The 27,945-nt window shown below is 45.8% G+C and overlaps 1 protein-coding gene across 1 annotated transcript in view; it reads left to right on the top strand.

Moving 5' to 3' along the window:
• The window catches only part of ryr2a (ryanodine receptor 2a (cardiac)), a 125,383-nt gene that overhangs the window by 46,978 nt on the left and 50,460 nt on the right, over positions 1-27,945 (top strand). The window contains exons 17-51 of the mRNA XM_056430441.1: positions 196-329; positions 420-661; positions 1,132-1,324; positions 2,053-2,257; positions 3,119-3,223; positions 4,075-4,178; positions 4,299-4,382; positions 4,577-4,736; positions 5,234-5,381; positions 5,497-5,600; positions 7,010-7,114; positions 7,238-7,412; positions 8,575-8,783; positions 9,816-9,986; positions 10,132-10,277; positions 10,411-10,525; positions 10,604-10,764; positions 13,085-13,244; positions 13,664-13,750; positions 14,243-14,374; positions 15,067-15,161; positions 15,678-15,853; positions 17,639-18,261; positions 18,885-19,085; positions 19,889-19,994; positions 20,084-20,227; positions 20,479-20,606; positions 20,978-21,123; positions 21,613-21,727; positions 21,974-22,106; positions 23,285-23,388; positions 24,246-24,381; positions 24,495-24,681; positions 24,786-24,897; positions 24,978-25,098. Of these exons, the coding sequence (XP_056286416.1) occupies positions 196-329; positions 420-661; positions 1,132-1,324; positions 2,053-2,257; positions 3,119-3,223; positions 4,075-4,178; positions 4,299-4,382; positions 4,577-4,736; positions 5,234-5,381; positions 5,497-5,600; positions 7,010-7,114; positions 7,238-7,412; positions 8,575-8,783; positions 9,816-9,986; positions 10,132-10,277; positions 10,411-10,525; positions 10,604-10,764; positions 13,085-13,244; positions 13,664-13,750; positions 14,243-14,374; positions 15,067-15,161; positions 15,678-15,853; positions 17,639-18,261; positions 18,885-19,085; positions 19,889-19,994; positions 20,084-20,227; positions 20,479-20,606; positions 20,978-21,123; positions 21,613-21,727; positions 21,974-22,106; positions 23,285-23,388; positions 24,246-24,381; positions 24,495-24,681; positions 24,786-24,897; positions 24,978-25,098 (5,467 nt within the window). The remainder of the gene's footprint in view (positions 1-195; positions 330-419; positions 662-1,131; positions 1,325-2,052; positions 2,258-3,118; positions 3,224-4,074; positions 4,179-4,298; positions 4,383-4,576; positions 4,737-5,233; positions 5,382-5,496; positions 5,601-7,009; positions 7,115-7,237; positions 7,413-8,574; positions 8,784-9,815; positions 9,987-10,131; positions 10,278-10,410; positions 10,526-10,603; positions 10,765-13,084; positions 13,245-13,663; positions 13,751-14,242; positions 14,375-15,066; positions 15,162-15,677; positions 15,854-17,638; positions 18,262-18,884; positions 19,086-19,888; positions 19,995-20,083; positions 20,228-20,478; positions 20,607-20,977; positions 21,124-21,612; positions 21,728-21,973; positions 22,107-23,284; positions 23,389-24,245; positions 24,382-24,494; positions 24,682-24,785; positions 24,898-24,977; positions 25,099-27,945) is intronic.

Below are 27,945 nucleotides of genomic sequence, written 5' to 3'. Positions count from 1 at the left end.
ACACTGTTTTTATGGAGATACATATTTGTTAAAAGTGTGAGAATATTCCACATGGGTAAAGTGTGTGTGTGAAAAGGCCTCCAGGAGTTGTGTGTGTTCATTCATACGGTCCCAGAGACATATTTACAACACTGACATGTTACCTTGTATGTGTGTGTGTGTGTGTGTGTGTGTGTGTGTGTGTGTTACGCCCAGGTGCTGGATGTGTTGTGTTCACTGTGCGTGTGTCACGGCGTGGCGGTGCGCTCCAACCAGCACCTGATCTGTGACAACCTGCTGCCAGGAAGAGAACTGCTGCTGCAGACCCGCCTGATCAACCACGTAAGCAGGTATACACACACACACACACACACACACACACACAGTCATTTTTCAGACGGCTCATTGACCGTCCCTGCTCTGCTTCGTCTTCCCACCAGCATGCGTCCCAACATCTTCCTGGGAGTCAGCGAAGGCTCTGCTCAGTACAGGAAGTGGTACTACGAGCTGATCGTGGATCAGGCGCTGCCGTTCGTCACGGCGGAGGCTTCTCACCTCCGGGTGGGCTGGGCCAACACCAACGGCTACGCGCCCTATCCCAGCGGGGGTGAGGGGTGGGGTGGAAACGGGGTGGGCGATGACCTCTACTCCTATGGCTTTGATGGACTCCACCTATGGTCAGGTGAGGTGTGTGTGTGTGTGTATGTGTATGTTCTTGTACCTGCAAAATAGTGAGGACCAACAACAAAGTGAGGACATGTGTGCCCATCTTCAGAGGCCTGTTTGAGGGTTCAAACTTGGTATATGAATATGGTTCAGGCTAGGGTTGGGCTTAGGTATTTAGTTGGGATGGTTAAGGTTCGGGTTGGGGGCTAGGAAACACATCAAGTCAATACAGAGCTGTGTGTCTGTGTGTGTGTGTATTGAGATGATATTAGTATAACGAGGTATGGCTGAACACCCAGCTAAAAACAATATATGCATCTTTGTGCACAGTAATAATTGATGACAAGCTACTCGAAAAGCATTCACTGCATATTCTTTAATGTTAACACTAATTTAGCCCTCACCATCTAGATGATCAGAGATGAAATGAAACTCAGATGCTCACATGCCACAGACTGACGGCTGAACTCTGACCTCACCGTGCAGGCTGCATCGAGCGAACCGTTAGCTCGCCCAATCAGCACCTCCTGAGAGCAGAGGATGTGGTGAGCTGCTGCCTGGACCTCAGCGTGCCCAGTATCTCCTTCAGGATCAACGGCCAGCCGGTCCAGGGCATGTTTGAGAACTTCAACACCGACGGTCTCTTCTTCCCCGTGGCCAGCTTCTCCGCGGGAGTCAAGTCAGTGAGAATGCAGCTGATGTTGCCTCTGCCTTCATGTCACAGGAAGCTGGAGAAGACGTTGGGACCATCTAACATACTTATAAATATATATATATATATATATACATATAAATATACATATATATATACATATATATATATTTGTATGTATATTTATATATATATATATAAATATACGTTTGTATATATGTATATTTATATATATATATCTATATTTATATGTATTTATATGTATATTTATATATATATGTGTATATTTATACAGATATATGTATACATATATCTGTATAAATATACAGATATATATGTATACATATATATCTTTAAATATGTATATTTATATATATATATGTATATTTATATATATATATATGTATATTTATAAACCGAGAGAATAAATACTAGAATTAGTGAGAGTGAAAAGAAATATAATTCTAAAGGACTTCCAAAATTCAAAAAGAAAATGTATTTATTGGATTACTACACTTCATTTATCGTATTTGTGTCTATTTAAATATAAGTTTACCTTGAGAACCTTTACCTGTAGAACTATTCTTCTCCAGAATGCTGAAATAACGTCTAATAATCCTCTTTAATGAACTTACTGGGTTTGGTTGTTGTTCCGACTGTTTCCTTTGACTTCTGGGAAAGTATAAATACATAAATCTTTCCATCATACGCGTTCGACCATGCTCTTACTCCTCCTGTCCTCCGTCACACCGCAGGGTGCGGTTCCTCCTCGGGGGTCGTCACGGGGAGTTTAAGTTCCTCCCCCCTCCGGGTTACGCTCCCTGCTACGAGGCGGTGTTACCCCGGGACAAGCTGAGGCTGGAGGCCAGTCAGGACCAGACCACCGCCGGGGACCTGCTGGGCCCCACCATCACCTTGAGCCAGGCAGCCTTCACCCCCACACCTGTGGACACCAGCCAGGTACAGACCGGCTGAGAGGAGCATGACTGTGGAAATAAATATCACATTATCAAATCAATAATCTTATACGGACACAATTTATAATAACGTTGAAAAAGTGAATAAATTCAATATATTTCTAATTATTTCATGACTATCACTATTTTAAAATGGCCTTATTCCAAAATATGCTTTAATTTAATAATTTAATGACTATATTTAATGTTAATGTTTTGACATGGTACAAACAAGTTAGCAGTTATTTATTGTCACGAGACGTACGAAACAGACGTTATGATGGAATATGGTCCAGATTTTCATTTGTTTTAATTTGATGGAGTATTCTAGGTGTGTATATGATGTGTGTTCTGTCAGTTTAAATTGATATATATATATTTCTTTTATTCCAGACTCATGATTCCATTAAGCAACAAACACAAATACAACAACAAATGTATAAAATACAATATGAGGACACGGGTACACCATTGTGACCAGAAAAAGGTCCAGGTGTGTCCGAGGAGCAAGAGATAAATAAATACATCAATAGATAAATGAATGGTTATCATGATTACTACTAATAGTATTATTTAAATAATAATGATGAGGATGATGATGATATTGATCTTAAAGGGGAAAGAAATAAGTAACTAAATCAACACGCTATTCCAAAAAAAGATAATCCTTTAATTAAAACAATGGATATAATAATTTGTTGTATTGTTACAGGGAGATGAAACAAGTTGAGCGACCTCACTGGTCGACTGACGAGAGAAGAGTTCAACGGACACGCAGGACATGTTCTGTGCAGCAGATGTGTGATGTCCTAAACAACTGTGCACTTTTTGTGTGTGTGTTGTGTGTGTGTGTGTGTGTGCTCAGATTGTGCTGCCGCCTCACTTGGAGAGGATCAGGGAGAAGCTTGCAGAAAACATTCACGAGCTGTGGGTGATGAACAAGATAGAACTGGGCTGGACCTACGGCGCCGTGAGTACCGCTCACACACTCTGGATATGAAACCATGACAATAAACCTCTTTAATGCATGTTTACATGTTTACATTTAATCTGAGGGCAGTTCAACATGTCGGTCTCACTTGGAGCTCAGCCGGTCGCCTTCACCACGACACGCCTCTGAACCAAATCGGATCGGTGTAACACGGGTTGAACATGCAGAGAGACATTCAATACAGCTCTTCTTCCAGTGATTAATATATTCATTTTATTCCTCATGAGTCCATAAAGCAACAAACACAAATACAACAACAATATATACAATAAAATACACAGGTACAACCACTGCAGTTAAAAAGTCACTCGTGGTTAAAAAAACATACAACAACTTGTTCCATTGTTCCCAGAAACAAGGACGATACCTCCTATCACTCTGTGTTGGCTGAGTTAAAGCTGTTACAATTACATTTTCTGAGACATTTAATCAACATTTAAATTTCTATATAAAATTCCTGTGGGAATATTACGAGTCACAAACATCTGACTTGCACTTGTCCACCTGGGAAGCTTGAGAAAGATTCTGAAAGCATCATTAAATGCCACCTGAGTCTTTTTCATTATTGCTTAAGTTGATACGCTTACACGATGCCCAACTTCAAACTAGGAATATGTCAATGAGCTTATTAGAGAGATTCTCTCATCTCAGATCGATCTTTAGAAATCTGTTTCCTGTTCACAAAAGAAATAAAACAAATGTTCTCTCCGAGTAAGAACGTCCACAGAGTTCCAACACGAGGATGAAGTGATACCACGGGGACATCTCGAGACAACCTCTGGGTGTAAACAGCATCTTGACTAGCTGTGCCTGTCGTCGGTGTGTTTCAGGTGCGAGACGATAACAAGCGGCAGCACCCCTGTCTGGTGGAGTTCTCCAAGCTTCCAGAACAAGAGCGGAGCTACAACCTCCAGATGTCTCTGGAGACGCTCAAGTAAATACAGGAAGCAAAATAAGATGTGACAGGTGGATCAAATAAGTTCTCGTTGGCACCCCTGAACACTGCATTGTGTGTGTGTGTGTGTGTGTGTGTGTGTGTGTGTGTGTGTTACAGAACTCTCCTGGCCCTTGGTTGCCATGTTGGCTTAGCAGATGAACACGCGATAGAGAAAGTCAAGAGCGTGAAACTGTCCCCAACGTAAGTCAACCGTCAGTACAAGAACAGATGAGTAATGCACAAGTCCACACAGACTGAGATCAGCACGGTGTCATGATGCAGTGATGGGGCCGTTGTTTGGTTGGGGGGGGGGAGCACCAGAGGCGCTCAGACTTCATGACGGTTGTTGTAGCAGCTGGCGAGCTAGATTCAGTGATCCACCTCTATCTGTGCAGCTATGAGCTGTCCGGTGGTTATAAACCGGCCCCTCTGGACCTGAGTCACATCAAACTGACCTCCACCCAGGAAGCAATGGTGGACAAACTGGCAGAGAACGCACACAACGTCTGGGCAAGAGATCGCATCCGCCAGGGCTGGACCTATGGCATCCAACAGGTAGACGCACATATATATATATACTCTATATATCGACTTCCAGTCGTCTACCTACTGGTCATATTTAGATAAAAAAAAGTATTTACAAACTAATCTGCCATCAATTCAGGAAATAGTGGAATTGAACTAGGATCCGACCCAGGATGCAATTTCTACTTCCTGCTTGTCACAGAATAAGAGGCCATCTTGACTGCCATCACATATTTTGGATGCAGGGGATCCATGAAAGAGATCATGACCTCATGTTCACAATGTTTACTGAGGGAATGAATCAAGAGAGAGGTAGAGTCATTATATAGACTTCTATACAACCAAAGGAGTCGTCCCCTGGTGGCCACTCGAGAGAATAACAGTTTACTTTTTGCTTGCTACTCTACTGGAGCTATATGCATTAACATATCGTACATAGAGGCAGCTCAGAGGCCTTTTGTTTTTGCACCACATTACTATGAAGCAGCTGTAATTACTGTTGACTCTTCTGGCCTCGGTCTCGTCAGGATGTGAAGAGTCGCCGAAACCCTCGCCTGGTCCCCTACGTCCTGTTGGACGAGAGAACCAAGAAGTCCAACAAAGACAGTCTGAGAGAGGCCGTCAGGACTCTGCTGGGATACGGATACAACCTGGAAGCTCCTGACCAGGACCACGGTACCAAACCCACGCTTCATTCTCTCACTTCATTCAACGACTTGTTCAACAGTACAACATATGATGGTAAGATAGTATTGTTTTTTTATGGTAGTGTTCCCTTCTTCTCATCCAGCAGCTCAATCTGACCCCGTCAACATATCTGCTGAGCGGTTCCGCATCTTCAGAGCAGAAAAATCCTACTGCGTTAATACGGGGAAGTGGTACTTTGAGCTGGAGGTAAGAAGAGACGTGATGAGAGATGAGATGTTATTGCCCTGAAGATATTAACTCTCATGATGGAACATACGATCACTCAGTGATTTATTGTGATTTAACGTGTGTGAAGAAGTGATACAAACCCCTCAAGTGTTGTTACTTTTCCACATTGGTTTCTTGATCCGCCGTAAACTGCACGCAACAAGCCAATATACTTGTATATAATATTTATATGATACATATATATATATGTATATATATATAACATATATATGTTATATATATATATGTGTTATATGTTATATATAACATATGTTATATGTTATATATATGTTATATATATAACATATATGTTATATGTTATATATATGGTATATATGTTATATGTATATGTTATATATATGTTATATATTACATATATATGATATATGTTATATATATACATGTTATATATATAACATATATATAACATATATATATGTTATATACCATATATATGTTATATATAACATATTTATATAACATATATATATAACATATATATAACATATATGCTGTGTGAAGTTTTGTCTTTAAAAAAAAGAAATAAAACCTATTAATCGCGATTAATGAATTTAAAAATGTGCGATTAATTAGTTAATTTTTTTTAATCGATTGACAGCCCTAATATATATATATACATTCATATATATTGGACCACTGGATGTATTGTAATCACTTCAGAACAGATATGTTTTATGGTTCTTCCATCAGGCTCATTTTGAGTTTCTTAAGCATCTGTTTTTCTGTGAATTTCTATATGAAGTTATATTTCATATCACACTCATAGCTGGTTGAGGGAGCTCTCGGCCTAGGGGGAGTTCTCAACCTTTTGTAACTTATAGTCTGCTTCTAATTGATAAAAGATTTCCCTGGACCACCTTCCTTAAAAAATTAGGCAAAAAAAGAAGAAGAAAACATGAAGTGAAATATGTGAATAGTGACGACCATAATAAACATGTAGCTTTCCCTCAGTGAAACGTTATAGCGCTGTAATGTCCAAAGCTCACAGCTGGTTGTAGATGTGTTCTTTGACTGAGGTATGTGCACGTGTGTGAACTGGGATATAATGACTTGAGTCTTAGTTTTATTCATGCTGTGATTCATTGATTGGGTTGTTACTGTGTTTTAATTTGTGTATAATGGTATATGTGTTATATATATATTATATATGTTATATATATATATAAATATGTTATATATACTATATATATCTATATGTATAAATGTTATATATAACACATATATATATATATATATATTATAATAATATACAATACTCTTGTGTGAAATGTCCTCATCCCTCCAACAGCTACTGCCAAGTTATTACACGGAGCTTTTAGAGTTTTTCTTTGTTTCTGAAAGTGTATATTCTGTTTTTCTGCTTCCAGGTATTAACAGCAGGGGAGATGAGGGTGGGCTGGGCCCGGCCAGGATGCCTCCCAGACCAGGAGCTGGGGTCTGATGACCAGGCCTTTGTCTTCGATGGCTTCAAGGTGGCTGGATTCTTCCATTTATTCAGTTTCACGTCACTGCAATGGAGGAATTTATTTAATTAAATTGTTTTATATTATCAGGAATAAATCTGTAAAGTTTTTCTTCTTGTTTTTGTTTATTAGGTCCAGCGCTGGCACCAGGGTAATGAGCACTTTGGCCGAGCGTGGCAGACGGGGGACGTGGTGGGCTGCATGGTGGACCTGAACGAACACACCATGATGTTCACACTCAATGGAGAGGTGCTGCTGGACGACTCCGGATCGGAGCTGGCCTTCAAGGACTTTGAAGTTGGTGAAGGTCAGTGACACATGACTCCCACTGGTTGTATTGTTAACCCTTTGAAACAAGAGTTGTGCCAGTTGTTAGGACAATAAGCTCATTGTTCGTGTTGGTGTTGACCCTTCTTAGTTTTCTCCACACCAGTTCTGTGAAGCTGGACATGCTCGACACATATAGCAGAGCCACAGTGACGTTACCCCATGAGATATAACCCCTTCCTGAATATGTGGGGTCGGTTTTTAACCGTTCCTGCACATTCAACATTTTCTAACGGTGCAGAAACCATGTTGTAGAGGAGTTGTTCACACACCGGCCGCCTACACTTTGGAGACTATGGGTTTGATGTGCTGCGAGGAGAGACCTGTGCAGAGAAAAATGCTGTTTCCCATTTTACTCGTGGGAGTTTACCTATTTGACTATTCGTGTCATTCGCTTCATTCGTGAGTTAGAGGGGGCGGGGCTTATCTCTGTGGATTTACTCCGTGGAAACAGTTATCATCTCCTTCATCCACCATGAAGAACTAACCACTAGTTCTGCTTTATATTTGTTGAGGACATCCCACAAACGTCTGAACAGCTAACGCTCTCGTGTTTGGGTTCATAACATGAATATATATTTATACATGACATCACCCGTAGGCTCACACAGCTCGGTGACTTTCACCTCTAGTCTGAATGTCTCTTCAGCTCCACTAGAGCAGTTAGATTCACCAACGGAGGAGCAGCTCAACGCTGATTGTCTCTCTCATCTCGGCGTCTGGCGAATTTTTTGCCAAAGTTTAAATATTTAAACTCGAGGCGAATTTTTCGCTTCGCTAAATTCTCGTCATTCGCCCGTCAAAAATGTGCGTCAATCACAACCGCTCTCACCTGTACGTTGACTTTGCTTATGGGGTCTACTCGCTTTAGGTGTGAACGCAGCATAAAAGACCCAAACGTTTCCTCTTCAGGATTACGTGTCTTTGATAGAAGGCTCTCGTGGGCAGGTTTGTCACCACATTGCTCAAAGATGAGAGGACACTGCTCACGCCTGCAGTCGGCTGTATAACATGTGATTTTTCATAATTTCTTCATAACAAGGCGAGTTGCACAACTTGTCCAATGAAAAGGTTCCGCTATGTCTTACAGGTAGACACGTCCTTAAAAGTTCCCCTCAGAATATTTGATTTCTGCCCTCCAGGTTTCATCCCCGTGTCCAGTCTGGGCGTGTGTCAGCTGGGGAGCATGAACTTCGGTAAAGACGTCAGCACTCTGAAGTACTTCACCATCTGCGGCCTGCAGGAGGGCTACGAACCATTCGCCGTCAACATGAACCGCGACGTCACCATGTGGCTCAGCAAGAGGCTGCCCCAGTTTGTTCCTGTGCCTCCCAACCACCAACACATGGAGGTGAGTCACCTGAGATATGGTGGATCCACGTGGAGAACACCTGGAATCTGACGGAGGTCGTTTGTAGAACATTCAATGACCTCTGGACTCAAGTGTAATCGCTTGAGACACATTGCAAGATATTTCTAAATATGTTTTCGTTGTATATATGTTCGTCCCGGTGAAACTGTTCAATAAATTAAAGAAAAATAAGCAGAAATGAATTAATCAGGGTTCATACGGTCATGGAAAACCTGGAAAAGTCCTGGAATTTTAAAATGGTTATTTCCAGGCCTGAAAAGTCGTTGAAAAAAATGTAATACCAAAAGTTTCGGAAAAGACCTGGACATGTGTTATATTCATATGATCATTTACACAGTTTGATTAAAATAATAAACATTTATATACGTATTTATTCTTTGAATCAAACTATTGTCTCATTCATCTGTCTCATTTAAGGTTATACTCATGTATACACGGAGATTTCACATCATCTTTGGTCATGGAAATTTGGTTTAAAGTCATGGAAAGGTCCTGGAATCCATTAGTCAACATGTGTATGAAGCCTGAAGAATGACAGACCAGAGATGACATGAAGAATAGACTTCTATACAACCAGAGGAGTCGCCCCCTGGTGGCCAGGAGAGAGAATGCAGCTTTAACACATGAAGCATAGACTTCTATACAACCAGAGGGGTCACCCTCTACTCGCCACTAGCGAGAACAGTTTAAGACACTTCCGCATTGCTTTAACCTTTCGGGCCTGCAGGTTGCCACCTGACTAGAACCAATGGTTACTTCCATGCAGATGTTTTTTTTTTAGGGCGTCATATTAATGAGGCATTCCTAATCTCAGGAACACCTGGAGGAAATTTCTTCAGATTGTCCACAAAAGGCGTCTTGGATTCAACATATGCTTATCAAGACAATCGCTCACTAATAGGATGATATCTCAGACCCCGTCATGGGGGTGAACTGCAACCTGACCGAATGTCGGCGCCGTAAGTCAGCGAGGCGCTAACTCTGGTTTTGCTATCGCCTCCCTTCTTCCAGGTGACGAGGATCGATGGGACCGTAGAGTCTTGTCCGTGCCTGAAGGTCACTCAGAGGTCGTTTGGCTCTCAGAACAGTTACACTGACATTACCTTCTACAGGCTGAGCATGCCCATCGAGTGTGCCGAGTGCTTCTCCAGGTCCAACGACAGCCTCTTCTCACCAAAGAGGGTAACGACACCACACACACACACACTCACTCACACACTGACCTCTACGCATTGACATCCCTATACATCGACAGACAGATACCTGGAAAGCTTGTTACCATTATGGTCGGGCGTACGCGCGGTGCGTTCACTGTCTGTTTCTGCAGGAGCTGGAGGACTTTGAGACTGTGTCTGACTTCGAGGTCCTGATGAAGTCTTCTCACGGACCCAACGGCCCTAACGGACCCGAGAGAGACGAATTCAACAACCACAAAGATTACAACCAGGAGAAGCCCTCCAAGCTCAAGCAACGGTAATCCCTGTGCTCCCCCGACGTTCTGTGACCTCCATCCAGCTCTAGGAGTCTGAACCCTTCTGTCATTGGGCTTTGATCACCTTTAAAATGTTTTTTTATATCAACCTAAACCAACCGTGTGCTCTGCCAGGTTCACGTTGAAGAAAAACAAGTCTGACAACAGCTGTCCAAAGTCTGCCCGTCTGTCAGAGGAGGTGACGGCCGATGACAGAGATGAATATGAATTCCTCCTGCAGGCCTCGACTGTGAGACACAAACACAGACAGACTCACACGATGCCTGTTGAGAGCGTTTCTGGAGTGAAGTGCGTCTCTTTTCTGCAGCACTACTACTCCGTGAGGATCTTCCCCGGCCAGGAGCCCAGCAGTGTGTGGGTGGGCTGGGTGACCTCTGACTTCCACCAGTACGACCCCGGCTTCGAGCTGCACAACGTCCAGACCGTCACGGTTACCCTGGGAGACGAGAAGGGCAAAGTTCACGAGAGGTCAGTCGCATGGCAGCCGACTCGTATCTGAGGGTGAAATCCCAAATGTTCTCCATGACACGCGTCAGGGGTGGTGACATGTGACATGGAGGCAGCAGGAAGACCACACCCTATGATGTCAGGTGTGGGGTTTTCACCTTAAAGATAAAGCCCCGCTAGTTGAATTACCAGACCAACTCCAATGACCACAGATGACAGACTCGAGCGCGTAGTTTTACTTGTCCCAAGGAGAAATGCCTGAGCTGTGCCTCCTGCACTGACCCAAAACACTCTGGCTCCATTCTCCCCCGACAGTTCTTTTATTGAAGCAAGTCATTTACACAACACAGAATGGGGTCTCTTCCGTATGAGCTTTACGACCCTACATTCCAGTGTGAGGTCGGTGTGTCTATGGTGAAACATCAAACAAACCCTTGTTCCTGTGTCTGCTCATTAACCCGATGTGACCCTGGAACCTTTTGCTCTCAGGGTGACCGGTATAGAATAAACAACACAAATCTTCTTCTAATAATTACAACCCTGTGGAGTAAACAATAATTCATAGGACTTACATTCTTTAATACAAATTGAAAACACATTCTCTGAAACCTAACATCAGGCACGATGTAGCCTGAACCAGACACAACTACATGGTGTGTGTGTGTGTGTGTGTTTCCAGAATAAAGCGCAGTAACTGCTACATGGTGTTTGTGTGTGTGTGTGTGTGTGTTTCCAGAATAAAGCGCAGTAACTGCTACATGGTGTTTGTGTGTGTGTGTGTGTGTGTTTCCAGTATAAAGCGCAGTAACTGCTACATGGTGTTTGTGTGTGTGTGTGTGTGTGTTTCCAGTATAAAGCGCAGTAACTGCTACATGGTGTTTGTGTGTGTGTGTGCGTGTGTGTTTCCAGCATAAAGCGCAGTAACTGCTACATGGTGTGTGTGTGTGTGTGTTTCCAGCATAAAGCGCAGTAACTGCTACATGGTGTGTGTGTGTGTGTGTTTCCAGTATAAAGCGCAGTAACTGCTACATGGTGTTTGTGTGTGTGTGTGTGTGTGTGTGTTTCCAGTATAAAGCGCAGTAACTGCTACATGGTGTGTGTGTGTGTGTGTTTCCAGTATAAAGCGCAGTAACTGCTACATGGTGTGTGTGTGTGTGTGTGTGTTTCCAGTATAAAGCGCAGTAACTGCTACATGGTGTGTGTGTGTGTGTTTCCAGCATAAAGCGCAGTAACTGCTACATGGTGTGTGTGTGTGTGTTTCCAGCATAAAGCGCAGTAACTGCTACATGGTGTGTGTGTGTGTGTGTGTTTCCAGTATAAAGCGCAGTAACTGCTACATGGTGTGTGTGTGTGTGTGTGTGTGTTTCCAGTATAAAGCGCAGTAACTGCTACATGGTGTGTGTGTGTGTGTGTTTCCAGTATAAAGCGCAGTAACTGCTACATGGTGTGTGTGTGTGTGTGTGTTTCCAGTATAAAGCAGCACGGTGGCGCAGTGGTTAGCACTGTCGCCTCACAGCAAGAAGGTCCTGGGTTCGAATCCCGGTCGTTCCAGGTCCTATCTGTGTGGAGTTTGCATGTTCTCCTCGTGTCTGCGTGGGTTTCCTCCGGGTACTCCGGTTTCCCCCACCATCATAAAGACATGCACCGCAGCCTCACCCCGGTTCGTATGGATGTGAATGAGTGTTGGTGGTGGTTGGAGGAGCCGTAGGCGCTGATTGGCTGCCACGCTTCCGTCAGTCTGCCCCAGGGCAGCTGTGGCTACTGATGTAGCTTACCACCACCGGGATGACTGTGTGTGTGACTACTGGACTCTGTAAAGTGACTTCGGGATGTCGGCATGCCTTGAGAAGCGCTATATAAAATAAATGATTATTATTATTATTATTATTATAAAGCGCAGTAACTGCTACATGGTGTGTGTGTGTGTTTCCAGTATAAAGCGCAGTAACTGCTACATGGTGTGTGTGTGTGTGTGTGTGTGTTTCCAGTATAAAGCGCAGTAACTGCTACATGGTGTTTGTGTGTGTGTGTGTGTGTGTTTCCAGTATAAAGCGCAGTAACTGCTACATGGTGTGTGTGTGTGTTTCCAGTATAAAGCGCAGTAACTGCTACATGGTGTGTGTGTGTGTGTGTGTGTTTCCAGTATAAAGCGCAGTAACTGCTACATGGTGTGTGTGTGTGTGTGTTTCCAGTATAAAGCGCAGTAACTGCTACATGGTGTGTGTGTGTGTGTGTGTGTTTCCAGTATAAAGCGCAGTAACTGCTACATGGTGTGTGTGTGTGTGTGTTTCCAGTATAAAGCGCAGTAACTGCTACATGGTGTGTGTGTGTGTGTTTCCAGTATAAAGCGCAGTAACTGCTACATGGTGTGGGCGGGGGAGAGCAGCAGTCCGGGTCAGGGGAGGAACAACAACGGCTTGGAGATCGGCTGCCTGGTCGACACCACCAACGGACTGTTGACCTTCACCGCCAACGGGAAGGAGCTCAGCACCTACTACCAGGTACACATGAGACGGGTGTGACAGGTGTGTGGATGGGCCTTCCCCTCGACTCCTGCTGTGTCATCGACTCCCATCCTGAGTCTTTGTGTTCCTTTCATTGAGCTGCACACACTCACATGCGCCTCTTCCCTCCTTCCCTCCTTCCCGCTTGCCTAGCTTCTCCTCTTTGTTCTCGTGCATTGTGTGGCAGTCTGGCAGCAGCCATATTAAACCCTGCAGGCTCCTGTTAGTCCAACATAACACCTCCAGAAAAAGTCACCAGATAGAGTTCATTTACCTTGTTTATGTGCGTTTATGACTGTTCAGCTATCGGCCCGCCTTCCTTTCAAGTCCATTGACAAAAAATACGATTTTGGTTGCGTTCAGGGACCAACCAACGGTCCGCTCAGCTGGGTTTAAGTAACGGAGCTCTCTCTCAGGTGGAGCCCAGCACCAAGCTGTTCCCAGCGGTCTTTGCCAAGGCCACCAGCCCCAATGTCTTCCAGTTCGAACTGGGCCGCATTAAGGTGACACACACACACACACACACACACACACACACACACACACACACAGCTGTGTTGTCTGAGGGTTGGCAGGTTGCTTTTAACCTCAGTGACGTAGTGACCTGCATGTAGTGTTGCTCTTTCACAATAAAAGCCTTCTCGTGGTAAACGAGGATACGGCATGTTGATTTATGGACAAACAAACAGAAGAAACACAACCACAAGTTTGTAGACACATCTGTTGAGAAGTACTACTTTACTTATTATTAATTCCAGCTGTTACACATCCTCTGTATGATGTGTAACCTCCTGGTTTGATGTGTGTTTTAGTGACACTTTGTGCCAGAGGAGCAAAAACACTCATTTCTCAAACCGTCCTGTTACTGAGCTCACCCTGCTTCACGCCACGTTGTTTTGGGGTGATGGTTATGTTTCATACGACACCAGATTAATCAACACCAATATGAACACCGGCTGCGTTGCGTCTGTGACGTTGTGTCTCCTTCCTGTCAGAACGTGATGCCTCTGTCAGCCGGTTTGTTTAAGAGCGAGCGGAAGAACCCGGTTCCCCAGTGCCCCCCCAGGCTCCACGTCCAGTTCCTCACTCCCGTGTTGTGGAGTCGCGTTCCCAACCACTTCCTCAAGGTACAGCTCCAACAGCCTGGCTCTTTGTGCTTTTATTTTGGCGGGTATATATATCACGTATTTGTAAATGTATCGAACAAAGGCTTATAAAGGCTGACTGTTGTACGAACAGTTAGGAAAACTTCTACACTCAAAACAATAATTATTTAAAAAAAATGTATGTGCATTTTTCATCTTAATTTATTATATAAATTAAATGTAAAGCGTCCCTTTAAACATTTAGCTTTACAGTCTGAATAAATTGAATAATTCTTGTGAGATTTGATTAAATTTATGCAAATTTATAAATACACAGTATGTATTAATTCAAGTATTATATCTTAAGTTAAGTGAAGATTTTTACATCACTTTAGATGTAATACATAAGGTTTAAGGGGAGATTTTTACATAAACCTTAATTTATTAATTCAAGTATAACATCTAAAGTTAACGAGACATTTTACAGAAACATAATCTGACATAAACTGATGGCCTTTTTGGATCATTTAAAATGTCCGGTGACAGCCTCGCTCATGCTTGTTTCCATAAAGACGGTATGAACATGAAGCTGTGTTAGCCTGATGACTCCATAGTATCCTCCTGCGTATGGGCAGCATGCTGCGCTGTGCAGCGGGTGGAAAGCAGCATGAAATGAAGTGCTGACAGATTTGATATATATACATATTATTTATTTTTAATTTTTTTCTCTCCAGGTGTCAGCATCCAGAGTGAATGACAGACATGGCTGGCTGGTCCAGTGTAACGAACCTCTGCAGTTCATGTCTCTGCACATCCCGGAAGAGAACAAGTGGAGTACCCACAGCTACACGCACACACACATATACATACACACACACACATACACACAAACATCAGGTGTGGACCGTCTGTCTTACCGGACCTTTCCCCAGTGGGCCTACCTACATTCTGGGCCGACACAGTCTCAGCATACAACATGGAGCCTCTCTTAGAGCCTTTTTTTGCTGGGCCAATGACATATTTAAACTCCTCCCCCTTATTTGCCAAGGCCAATTAAGCCCCCCCTTGACACACATACCTGCACTTCAATCTAAGTGAGGACACTCATTGACTTGACATATTCCCTTTCCTTAAATACCACGACTAAATGCCTGACCGTGACCTCACATCAACAAAATGACCTCAACCTTAAAACCAAGTATCACCGTCCCCACTCAGTGGTTACGGAGTTGTTTCAGTCCTCACAATGGAGCACAGAAACACACACACATACACACTTGTTTCGTTCACCTGCTCTCTCATTACTCATGCGGTATCTCTGTGTGTGTGTGTGTGTGTTGTCCAGGTCGGTGGATATCTTGGAGCTGTCGGAGCAGAAAGATCTGTTGAAGTTTCACCACCACACACTCCGACTGTACTCGGCAATCTGTGCTCTGGGAAACAACCGCGTGGCCCACGCGCTGTGCTCCCACGTGGACGAGGCTCAGCTGCTGCAGGCCATAGAGAACAAGTACATGCCAGGTAACACACACTGGAGCCTGACCCTGGGACACACACAGAGGTCAGGTGACACACACTGGAGCCTGACCCTGAGACACACACAGAGGTCAGGTGACACACACTGGAGCCTGACCCTGGGACACACACAGAGGTCAGGTAACACACACTGGAGCCTGACCCTGGGACACACACAGAGGCCAGGTAACACACACTGGAGCCTGACCCTGGGACACACACAGAGGTCAGGTAACACACACTGGAGCCTGACCCTGGGACACACACAGAGGTCAGGTAACACACACTGGAGCCTGACCCTGAGACACACACAGAGGTCAGGTAACACACACTGGAGCCTGACCCTGGGACACACACAGAGGTCAGGTAACACACACTGGAGCCTGACCCTGGGACACACACAGAGGTCAGGTAACACACACTGGAGCCTGACCCTGGGACACACACAGAGGCCAGGTAACACACACTGGAGCCTGACCCTGGGACACACATAGAGGTCAGGTAACACACACTGGAGCCTGACCCTGAGACACACACAGAGGTCAGGTAACACACTGAGCCTGACCCTGGGACACACACAGAGGTCAGGTAACACACTGAGCCTGACCCTGGGACACACACAGAGGTCAGGTAACACACACTGGAGCCTGACCCTGGGACACACATAGAGGTCAGGTAACACACACTGGAGCCTGACCCTGGGACACACACAGAGGTCAGGTAACACACACTGGAGCCTGACCCTGGGACACACATAGAGGTCAGGTAACACACACTGGAGCCTGACCCTGGGACACACACAGAGGTCAGGTAACACAGAGGTCAGGTAACACACAGAGGTCGGGTAACACCCAGAGTCGTAGAGCATGCACTCACCTCTCCATTTCAGACACTTAGGGGTCATAGTATTCAGATCCTTCAGTAGAATATGTAAAGATACGACACGTTACGCTCTGTTTTTAATAATACAATGAAAGACATAAGCCAATCATGTGTCCCACCCTCAACACCTTCTCTCTCCGTGGCTCTCACACCTCGAGTGCTGAACAAAACAACCGCTCACAAATATGTAGTTTCATTTATAACAAATTAATAAAAATAGGCTGAATAATGTTTTAGTGTTTTAACACGCATTACTCAAACAACTCAGTTCATTTTATTTTGTATAGCCCGAACATCACAGATTACAAATTCCCGTTGAGCTCTCTGGTGACTATTTGAAGCAGAAGGATGCCGGGTGGTGATGGAGGAACATGTCCTCCAGAGCATCAGAGTGGCTCAGTGATGTGTTTCAGTGCTTATTTTATAACAATAGAGCTCTGTGGCTCAGAGTGAGGAGATATAATAGCTTTTTGATGCACACACACATAGCACTTATTAGGAGGAGACATCCATGGGTGCTTTGGCTCTTCACAAGTGCAGTTGATGATAATAAAATATCACATGAAAGTAAAAGTACAGAAGTATTATCAATAAGCACTGACTGACGTTGGGCTCAGGAAATGGTCATAAACACCTAGAGGATACATTCATGTATATGGTATTACCAGGTATTGGGTGTATTCTGTGCTTCAATTCAGTTTATTTTGTAAAGCCCGATGTCACAAATTATGAATTAGCCTCAGAGGGCTTTACAATCTGTACACATAGACATCCCTGACCTTTGACCTCACATCGTATCAAGAACAACTCCCAACAAATAGAAAAAAGACCTTTCACGTTAATAAGAAGAAAGTGAGATTTAAGGGTTCATGTATTCATTGAAGGTTTAAATGTACCCCCCCTCTCCAGGTTTGCTGCGTACGGGCTACTACGACCTCCTCATCGACATCCACCTGAGCAGCTACACCATGGCTCGCCTCATGATGAACAACGAGTACATCGTTCCCATGACGGACGAAACCAAGAGCATCACCTTGTTCCCCGACGAGCAGAAGAAGCACGGCCTGCCCGGCATCGGCCTCAGCACCTCCCTGAGACCCAGAATGCACTTCTCGTCCCCGAGCTTCGTCTGCGGCAGCGCGTCGTCGCAGCGCCACGGCGCATTGGGAGACCGCTTCCAGCACAGCCCCGAGTTCCCCCTGGACGTGCTGAAGACGAAGACCATCGAGATGCTGACGCAGGCGGTGCGGGAGGGCAGCATGCACGTGAGGGACCCCATCGGAGGCAGTACAGAGTTCCTCTTCGTGCCGCTCATCAAGCTGTTCTACACGCTGCTCATCATGGGGGTCTTCCAGAACGGAGACCTGAAGAACGTCCTGCGGCTCATCGAGCCCTCCGTGTTCTCCGAAGGACACGAAGGTCAGGAGGTCACGCAGGCGGAGGCGGCGAAGGAGGAGCCTGAGGACGGAGGGCGGGGCATGCCCAAAGGGGGGCTGCTGCAGATGAAGCTGCCCGAGCCTGTAAAACTACAGGTGACGCTCAGCTTACTATATTACAAACATCGTGCTTTTTAAAAGTCAGTGAAACAATGAGCTGTGAACAAGGAAAAGACGAGTCGTGTCCTCAGCTGATCTGAAGAGAATTGATCACAAATTATAAAGAGCGACTGATGACCTCCTAATTAATTTACTATATATTTTCTACTCGTGGCCTGTCTTCTCTTTATTTGTATTAACATTTTTTTTTTGGACTTTTTATTATTCATTTCCATTATATTTAAGTTTTTCTTTTTGTCATTTTCAATGTTTTGTCGCGTTCTTTTTTATTTCAGTGAAACTGAAAAAATCTTGTTAAAAAACCCTGTTTTTTTCTCTCACATTTAATTTTTACTTACTGATAAAGTAGCTCTCTTTAAATTTATAGATAACCTAATATAGAATCACATTTTTTAATATTAACATTTTTTACAGAAAAAAATCAAATAACAGTAACAGGCTTTTTGTGTGTGTGTGTGTGTGTGTATATATATATATATATAAATGTGTATATATAACAAGAATACAGATCAACAATGAAAATGAAAGGATAGAGACCATACAAACCTTTTCCATCCCAACATGTCATTAACCCGACGTGTGTGTGTGTGTGCACACAGATGTGCCACGTGCTGCAGTACCTGTGTGACTGCCAGGTGCGCCACCGCATTGAGGCGGTGGTGGCCTTCTCCGACGACTTCGTGGCCTGTCTCCAGGACAACCAGCGCTTCCGCTACAACGAGGTGATGCTGGCGCTCAACATGTCCGCGGCCCTCACGGCCAAGAAGACCAAGGAGTTCAGATCTCCTCCACAGGAGCAGGTAGGAGCACCTCTGAACGAGGAGGAGCCCCGGGGGACAGAGCAGAGAGGGAGGGTTGGGGGGGGGGGGGGGGAGGGGTCGGTGGAAGTACGATCGGCCTCTTAACACGGAACACCAGGTAGTCCACTTCCTCTTCCACTTGCCGTGTGTTAAACTGAACTGCAGGGTTCGTACGCTCATGCAAAACCTGGAAAAGTCCTGGAATTTAAAATCGGTTATTTCCAGGCCTGGAAAAGTCCTTGAAATAAATTAAATCCCAAATAGTTTGGTAAAGTCCTGGAAATGTTGTTATATTCATATGTTTATTTACACACTTTTACTGCGCTACCTACCTCCCCCTACAGGCACGGAATAGTATTTAATTTCTAGGCCAGACACTATATTAAAGGTTGCCAAATTATTTGCGAAAAAAACTAAATAATATATTGTTTGGAATGATTAAGTGAAATTGGACATTTTCCCACGGCACACCTGCCGATCTCTCACGGCACAGTGGTTGAAAATCACTGATTTAAGGTTATACTCATATACACCGAGATTTCACAAAATGTTTGTTCATGGAAATTTGGTCTAAAGTCCTGTAAATCCATTGGTCAACATGCGTATGAACCCTGGTACTGTCGCTCTTCATTCTTTTGCTGTTGCTGGACACATTGAACGCATCGCAGAAGCCCCGGTCAGAACCCGTCCCCAACAGCCAGAGCCTATGAGCTCAACACACACAACACACACATTGTGTGTTGTGTGTGTTGATGAGATCAGTGGCTGTCGTATCACGGTCGCTCCGCTGTGTGTCGTTGCAGATAAACATGCTGCTGAACTTTAAGGACGAGAAGCAGGAGTGTCCCTGTCCCGATGACATCCGAGAGCAGCTGCTGGACTTCCACGAGGACCTGATGAGGCACTGTGGTAAACCACCAACAGTCACACAAAGATCCCTACGGATCAATCAGAACAATAAGAAAGCCCACGGTGCACTGATCTCTCCGTTCCGTTAGGTGTCGAGTTGGACGAGGAGGCGGGGCTAGACGGAGACAGTGACGTCACCATCAGGGGACGCCTCATGTCGTTGGTGGAGAAAGTGGCGTACCTGAAGAAGAAGATGGGCAGCCTGCCGAAGGAGAAGAAAGAAAGGAAGCCCAGTGAGTCCTCTGAGAGGGAAGTCCATGTGTTCATTCAATAAGTGCTTTAATGCTCTAAGAGCAGCAGAGCTCAGACCGCTGCCCTTTAGTTTATATCTTTCCACCGGAATCTAATTATTTCATTAATCTTGCTCACAGAATGTTTTGTTGTGGTTTCGCCTTCTGGCATTTCAGAAAAAATACTGGAAAAATACTACGAGTGGAGGATAAATGCATTTGAGCTTTCCCCCTGACCCTCTCCGTCTCTGCAGGTACGTTACAGCAGCTGATTTCAGACACGATGGTCCGCTGGGCTCAGGAGTCAGTTATTGAGGATCCGGAGCTGGTCAGAGCCATGTTTGTCCTGCTGCACCGCCAGTATGACGGCATTGGAGGACAGGTAGGCCTGTGTGTGTGTGTGTTTCTTTTAATGGACATGCCATTGAAAACCCTGTTTACATCGTTACATCAGAATATGACGCGGTGGGGCCTAATGGTCATCTGCATCCTCTTAATATAGCAACAGTCACACCCATCCATACACTGATGGGAGGGGCTACCTGCCCATCAGGACCATCTCACCATTCACACACCAGGTGTCTTGCACAAGGACACACCGACATGGACTCGGGGGGCTGTGGAGCGATCAGTGCATGGTGCTCACGGACTGTCCAGCTCAGTCTGAACAGCTTCTCGCAGTGATAACAAAAACAAGCCTCTCTAGAATGTGAAGGACATGTGACACCTATGAATCTGTCCTTATGTGTCCAGGTGCGCGCCCTCCCTAAGACCTACACAATAAACTCTGTCTCCATCGAGGACACCATCAACCTGCTGGCCGCTCTGGGTCAGATCCGATCTCTGCTGAGTGTCCGTATGGGGAGAGAGGAGGAGAAGCTGATGATCAGAGGGCTGGGGTGAGGACACACTCACCTGTGAATGTGCAACGACTAATGAATCATTACCTTCGCATTGAAAATGCGGAAGGTTATGTTTTGATCGCCGTGTATTTATTTATTTTGTATGCGTGTTCCTCGCATAACACAACAAGTATAAAACCGAATCGCATGACATTTGGTGGGATGATTGGTTATTATCCGGGGACCATTTGATTATATTTTGGGATCGATCGGGTCAAAGGTCAAGGTCATGAAAAGGTCAAAATATTCTTGAATCGCATGAAAGTTGGTGGGATGATTGGTTATTATCCGGGGACCATTTGATTAGATTTTGGGATCAATCGGGTCAAAGGTCAAGGTCATGGAAAGGTCAAAATCTTCTTTTTACCATAGCACGGTCAATTTTTATCCAATTGGCATGCAACTAATGCCAAAATGTGGACATTTTCCTGTGATATGCTGTGTGAGACATGTTGAGTCACTAAGCCCCGCCTCCTTCGTCCACAGTGACATCATGAACAACAAGGTGTTCTACCAGCATCCCAACCTGATGAGAGCTCTGGGGATGCACGAGACTGTCATGGAGGTCATGGTCAACGTACTCAGCGGAGGAGACTCCAAGGTAGGAAGTATCAGTTTGAACTGCCGAGCCAGAACCAGGACGGGCTGAACTGAACCACGAGCGTGTGTGTGTCTCTTATTGTCGTTAACAATCAACCTCGTCTAAATAGATGGAAAGATATTTTATTTGTCAAACTGTAAATGTGTCGCATTTTAACGGAAAGAGCATTTAGCTTTTAGCATGTAAAACAACTTTATTGAAAATATTGCTGCAAATGTCTGACATGAAACATTTGCTTTTCTGCAGGAAATCACCTTTCCCAAGATGGTGGCCAACTGTTGTCGTTTCCTCTGTTACTTCTGCCGGATCAGCCGCCAGAACCAGAAAGCCATGTTTGACCATCTCAGCTACCTGCTGGAGAACAGCAGCGTCGGGCTCGGTGCGTGTGTGTGTGTGTGTGTCATACATGCTGTATCTGCTGCCTCTTTGTCCTCTCTTTCTTTTGTTTGGACTTCTCCACCGAGTCCCCGTCCATCTTTTAAGTTCCCTGGATACACTTCACCTCCATATGAGCCCCACAGTGAATGCAGACCCACCTGTGGATCAATCAACAACCGTTGGCTCGTGTTGAGGAGGATGTTCTCTCTTGAGCTTGGAAGGAATATGTTCTCATGGTGTCTGCAGTCACACTCTGACCTTGCACACTTATTCATCGTCTTAAATAATAGACGCTGGGGGGTCAACTCAATAACAAGCAGTCGATTGAGGTGATCTATTGTTCTATGAGATGAATCATCAGCTGTACAGTCATCTTCAAATTTACATCAATCTTGTGAAGGACAATACAAACAAACATATAGGATGGTGTATTTTCTTTGCTTTTGGACCCTCGGAAGATAAAAGGGACCTCGGTAGAACTTCCTGGATGGGTTCTAGATGATACCCTTTGAAGATAAAAGGGTTTTAAATGGAACCTCTTTGTGGGTTCGAGATGAAGCCCTTGGAATTGAAAAGGGTTCTTAGTCGCCCCCCCCCCCCCCCCCCCCAGGTTCTTATTGACACCCTTAAAAGATAGAAGGTTAGAGCCTCCAGAGAGGGCTCTTGGTGGAAACACTAAACCATCAAAAGGTTCTCTGTAGAACCACTCATAAGAGGTTCTGAGCTGGAACAAAACCCTTTCTTTTGGGTTCTTGGTAGAACCCTCTGAAAGGATTCCAGGTGAAACCTTTATCAATGGTTCTATCATTAATTTAAAAAAGTGTTTCTAAATGACTTAAAGCTGTAAACCCCGATGTGATTCTCGTTAGCACCTCTAACGTAAAGAGTAACACACAGTGACGCTTGACGCTGAAGACCCTCCGCTCCTCCGTCCACTCCGTTCTGCTTCTCGGCCGGGTTGTGGTCCACCAACAGGCTCCTGGGGGTCCCTGGAGAACCGGGAGCTGTTTTCGGATTTGGGTATTTTAGGAAAGCTCATTTGTTTTGACAACGTCATCCCTTCTTACCCACAGACAGCGTGGTGCTGTGCATCCGAGCTGTACCCAGGAACAGACGGACCCCTGGGGTGTTGTTAGTCTGATGTCTATTTATATTTATGACATCTTCTCCTCTCCTCAGCGTCTCCTTCCATGCGAGGATCGACTCCTCTGGATGTGGCTGCAGCATCCGTCATGGACAATAACGAGTTGGCCCTGGCCTTAAGAGAGCCGGACCTGGAGAAGGTGAGGCACACGCACACACACACACACACACACACAAAGGTATGTCGAAATAATTCAGCAGATTTAAGGTTGTTTCATTGTAAGAAGGCTCAATCTCTGAGCAGCTGGTCATAAGCAAAGGCCGGTGATGTCATAAGCAAAGGCACGTGATGTCATGAAACAACAGAGATGCCTTAATGCCATATGGATTATTTCCTTCTTCACTTATTATCGTTATAGTACGACGACTTTTATCTATTTCATATATTATTACACCTTCAGTCCAACGTAGTCTTAAACAGCTCCAGTCTGTGTCTCGTCTGTTTGCACTCCCAAATGTATTTTGTGCGTCAGTGAAGTTGAGTTGAGTTGAATTAAATACAAAATACAGAATTGTATTTGAGAGAATAAGAGCTGCAGAGGATTCATCTGGGCACCAGCAGGAGATGGTGTGTTTGTCTGTATGATCATAGTTATAAGCACTCATGAATACTTAATGGTGAAGTGCTAGAAACCTTCAGGAGAGCAACAGAGGAGGATCCCTCTCCAGGATGGACAGAACAATAGATGTAATGTGTACAGAAGGACAGATTTAGAGTTAAAACACATTCAATGAATATGACAGAGTGTATGAATAGTTCATAGTAGGCATATTCCACGATGGAGACCTCCACGATCCATCAGCCAGATGGCGGTAGAGAGGAGGAGTGGGCGGAGTCTCAACAGTGGGCGGAGTCTCAACAGGGCAGTGGCGTGGTCGGTAGCAGGAATTCCACGACCCAGACCTCGATGATCCATCAGGCGTATGTTTATGATGCATCACAGACGTGTCCGTCATAGAAAGTGTTCCCCATCGTGCCGCTGTGTGCGCTGTGCAGGTGGTGCGGTACCTGGCGGGCTGCGGGCTGCAGAGCTGCGTGATGCTGGTGCGTAACGGCTACCCGGACATCGGCTGGAACCCCGTGGAGGGCGAACGCTACCTCGACTTCCTGCGCTTCGCCGTCTTCTGCAACGGTGAATTCACGCCACTCTCTTCCCACAGCCGACACACATCTGTTCCCCTCGCCGTGTGTGTGTGTGTGTGTGTGTGTGTGTGTCATGAACACCTGTGCTGCTCCGTGTGCTAGGGGAAAGTGTGGAGGAGAACGCCAACGTCGTGGTGAGGCTTCTGATTCGCCGACCCGAATGCTTCGGCCCCGCCCTCCGGGGCGAGGGCGGTGACGGGTTGTTGGCGGTGATGGAGGAAGCCATTAAGATCTCCCAGGATCTCTCCAGAGACGGCCCCTCCCCCACGTCTGAGAGCAGCAAGACGCTGTAAGACAAGGCCGACGTTTACTCTACGAGAGGGCAGTTCAACTATCTGTATTACTGTTAATGCCCCCATGGAATCATCCATGTGTGTGTGTGTGTGTGTGTAGCAGTGACATGCTGGAGGAAGAGGAAGATGATACCATCCACATGGGGAACGCCATCATGACCTTCTATGCTGCTCTCATTGACCTGCTGGGCCGCTGTGCTCCAGAGATGCACGTGAGTGACCCCCCCCCCCACACACACACACACACACACACAAACACACAAACACACTAACCTAACCTTTGTTGTTTTAGTTAATACACGCTGGCAAAGGTGAAGCGATCCGCATCAGGGCGATTCTGAGGTCTCTGATCCCCATTGAAGACCTGGTGGGGGTCATCAGCATCCCGTTCTCCATGCCCAACCTGGCTAAAGGTGAGCCCGCCCGGCAGCACCGACCCGCCGGACATGCACAACACAGTACTGCTGCAGGTGAACAGGTCCAGTACGGGATCACGGTTCATAATGAGCGAACACAGATAAAGAGCAGCGACTTGGTTGATTGTTAAATCTTGACTTAGTGTGTGTGTGTGTGTGTGTGTGTGTGTGTATGTGTGTTTCAAGTTTCAAGTTTCAAGTTTTTATTGTCACATCCCCTTTTATACAAGTATAATCGGTTCGTGAAATTCTTATGTGCAAAACACCCGACAGCAGTAGCAGACTAAAAAAAGAATAAGAATGAGAATAAACTATACAATATCCACACAAAAAAAAGAAGAAAGTATTAACAATATATATATAAAACAATGTAATAGAATATACATCATGGCAATATATATATATAAAACAATGTAATAAAATATACACTTTTTGAGACTATATATATATATATATGTATATACATACAATATATATATACAATATATATATATATAAACAATGTAATAAAATATACACCATGGCCATAGATATTCACAGAATATGTTCTGGTGTGTAGTGTTAATGAGGGTCTCAGTCCTTGTTCAGCAGCCTGATGGCCTGACTGAAGAAGCTGTCCCTCAGTCTGTTTGTGCGGCACTTGATACTGCGGTATCGCCTGCCTGACGGTAGAAGGGTGAACAGTTTGTGGTCTGTGTTTTTATTGTCTTTCATTATCCGTTTGGCCCTGGCCACGCACCGCTTGGTGTATATGTCCAGGATGGAGGAAGCTCACCTCCAACGATGTACTGTGCCGACCGCACCACCCTCTGTAGTGCCCTACGCTCCAGGGCGGTGCAGTTCCCGTACCAGACGGTGATGCAACCTGTCAGAACACTCTCGATGGTACTGGTGTAGAATGTTCTGAGGATGCGGGGGCCATGTTGAATTTCCTCAGTCGCCTAAGGAAATACAGGCGTTGTTGGGCCCTTTTCACCACGTGAGTGGTGTGCGTGGTCCATGTGAGGTCCTCGGAGATGTGCACGCCGAGGAACTTGAAGCTGCTGACCTCTCTACTGCAACTCCGTCTATGGAGATGGGGTGTGCTCTCCTCTCCGCTTCCTGTAGTCCACGATCAGCTCCTTGGTCTTCTTGACGTTGAGGACGAGGCTGTTCTCCTGGCACCACTGTACCAGTGATCCAACCTCCTCCCTATAGGCTGTCTCGTCGTGGCTGTGATCAGCCCCAACACTGTTGTGTCGTCAGCAAACTTGATGATGACGTTGGAGCTGTGCATGGCCGTGCAGTCGTGGGTGTACAGGGAGTAGAGGAGAGGGCTCAACACGCATCCCTGAGGGGCTCCCGTGTTGAGGGTCAGCGGCTCTGAGGTGGTACCGCCCATCCTCACCACCTGGCGGCGGCCCGACAGGAAGTCCAGTATCCAGCTGCACATGGTAGAGTGCAGGCCTAGACCTCTGAGCTTGGTGTCGAGCTTGGCGGGAACAATAGTGTTGAACGCTGAGCTGTAGTCCACAACCAGCATTCGCACACAACAGTTCCTCCTCCAGGTGGGAAAGGGCGGTGTGAAGTGCCATGGCAATTGCGTCGTCGGTGGATCTGTTTTGACGATATGCAAATTGCCATGGGTCCAGCGTGGCAGGCAACATGGAACAAATGAAGTCCTTGACCAACCTCTCAAGCATTTACTGACAATCGAGGTGAGGGCTACGGGTCTCCAGTCATTCAGGCAGGTTACCTTGGGGTGTTTGGGGACAGGCACAATGGTGGACATCTTGAAGCTCTCAGGAACAACAGCCTGGGACAGGGAGAGGTTGAAGATGTCTGCGAAGACTCCTGCCAACTGGTCTGCACATGCTCTGAGGGCGCCCGGGATGTGGTCGGGACCTGCCGCCCGGATGTCCACCCGCTTGAAGGCTCTGCGCACGCCAGCCTCTGAGATGATCAGCAGGCTGGTCTCCTCGGCGGCGCTGCCTTCGGCGGGCTGCCGTTCAGGCCGAACCGAGCAAAGAATGTATTTAGCTCGCCTGGTACGGAGCTAGAGCAGTTCTCTTCTCCCCTGGTTTTCCTCTGAAGTCCGTGATTGTCTGTAGCCCTTCCACACACCTCTCACGTCATGGCTCTTGAGCTTTTCCTCCACCTTGTTCCTGAACTCCCGCTTGGCAGAGCCGATGGTCTTACGGAGGTCGAGCGGGCTCTTTGTATTCCGCCATATTCCCGAGTCAGGCGGTGTTACGCGTGGGGAGTGCTGCGAACATCGCCATTTATCCACGGTTTCTGGTTGGGATAGATCCGAACCGACTTGGTAGGAACAACGTCATCTATGCATTTCTTGATGAACCCGGTGACTGAGGACGCGTACTCACTGACGTTGTTGTCCGACGCGACCCTGAACATATCCCAGTCAGCACGTTCAAAACAGTCCTGTAGCATAGACTCCGATTGGTCCGACCAGCGTTGCACTTCCTTCACAGCGATTGGTTGCTGCTTCAGCCTCTGCCTGTAGGCGGGGAGTAGTTGGATGGAGCGGTGGTCCGATTTGCCGAACGGTGGGCGGAGGAGGGCTTTGTATCCATCCCGGAAGGGAGTGTAGCAGTGGTCGAGAATCCGCTCCCCCCTCGTGTTGCTTTTTATGTGTTGGTAGAACTTCGGGAGAACTTTCTTCAGGTTCGCTTTGTTGAAGTCCCCCGCCACAATGAAAGCAGCCTCGGGGTGTGCCGACTCCTGCTCGCTGATCGCCCCGTAGAGTTCCTTCAGCGCTATGTCCGTGTTAGCTTGAGGCGGAATGTACACAGCAGTTACGGTGACTGCTGTAAACTCCGCGGTAGCCAGAATGGTCGACACATG

This window comes from Pseudoliparis swirei, chromosome 13 (genome assembly GCF_029220125.1).
Source record: "Pseudoliparis swirei isolate HS2019 ecotype Mariana Trench chromosome 13, NWPU_hadal_v1, whole genome shotgun sequence".
Taxonomy (NCBI): domain Eukaryota; kingdom Metazoa; phylum Chordata; class Actinopteri; order Perciformes; family Liparidae; genus Pseudoliparis; species Pseudoliparis swirei.
Note: the sequence above shows the minus strand (reverse complement) of the source record. Positions and strands in the feature narration are given on the sequence as shown.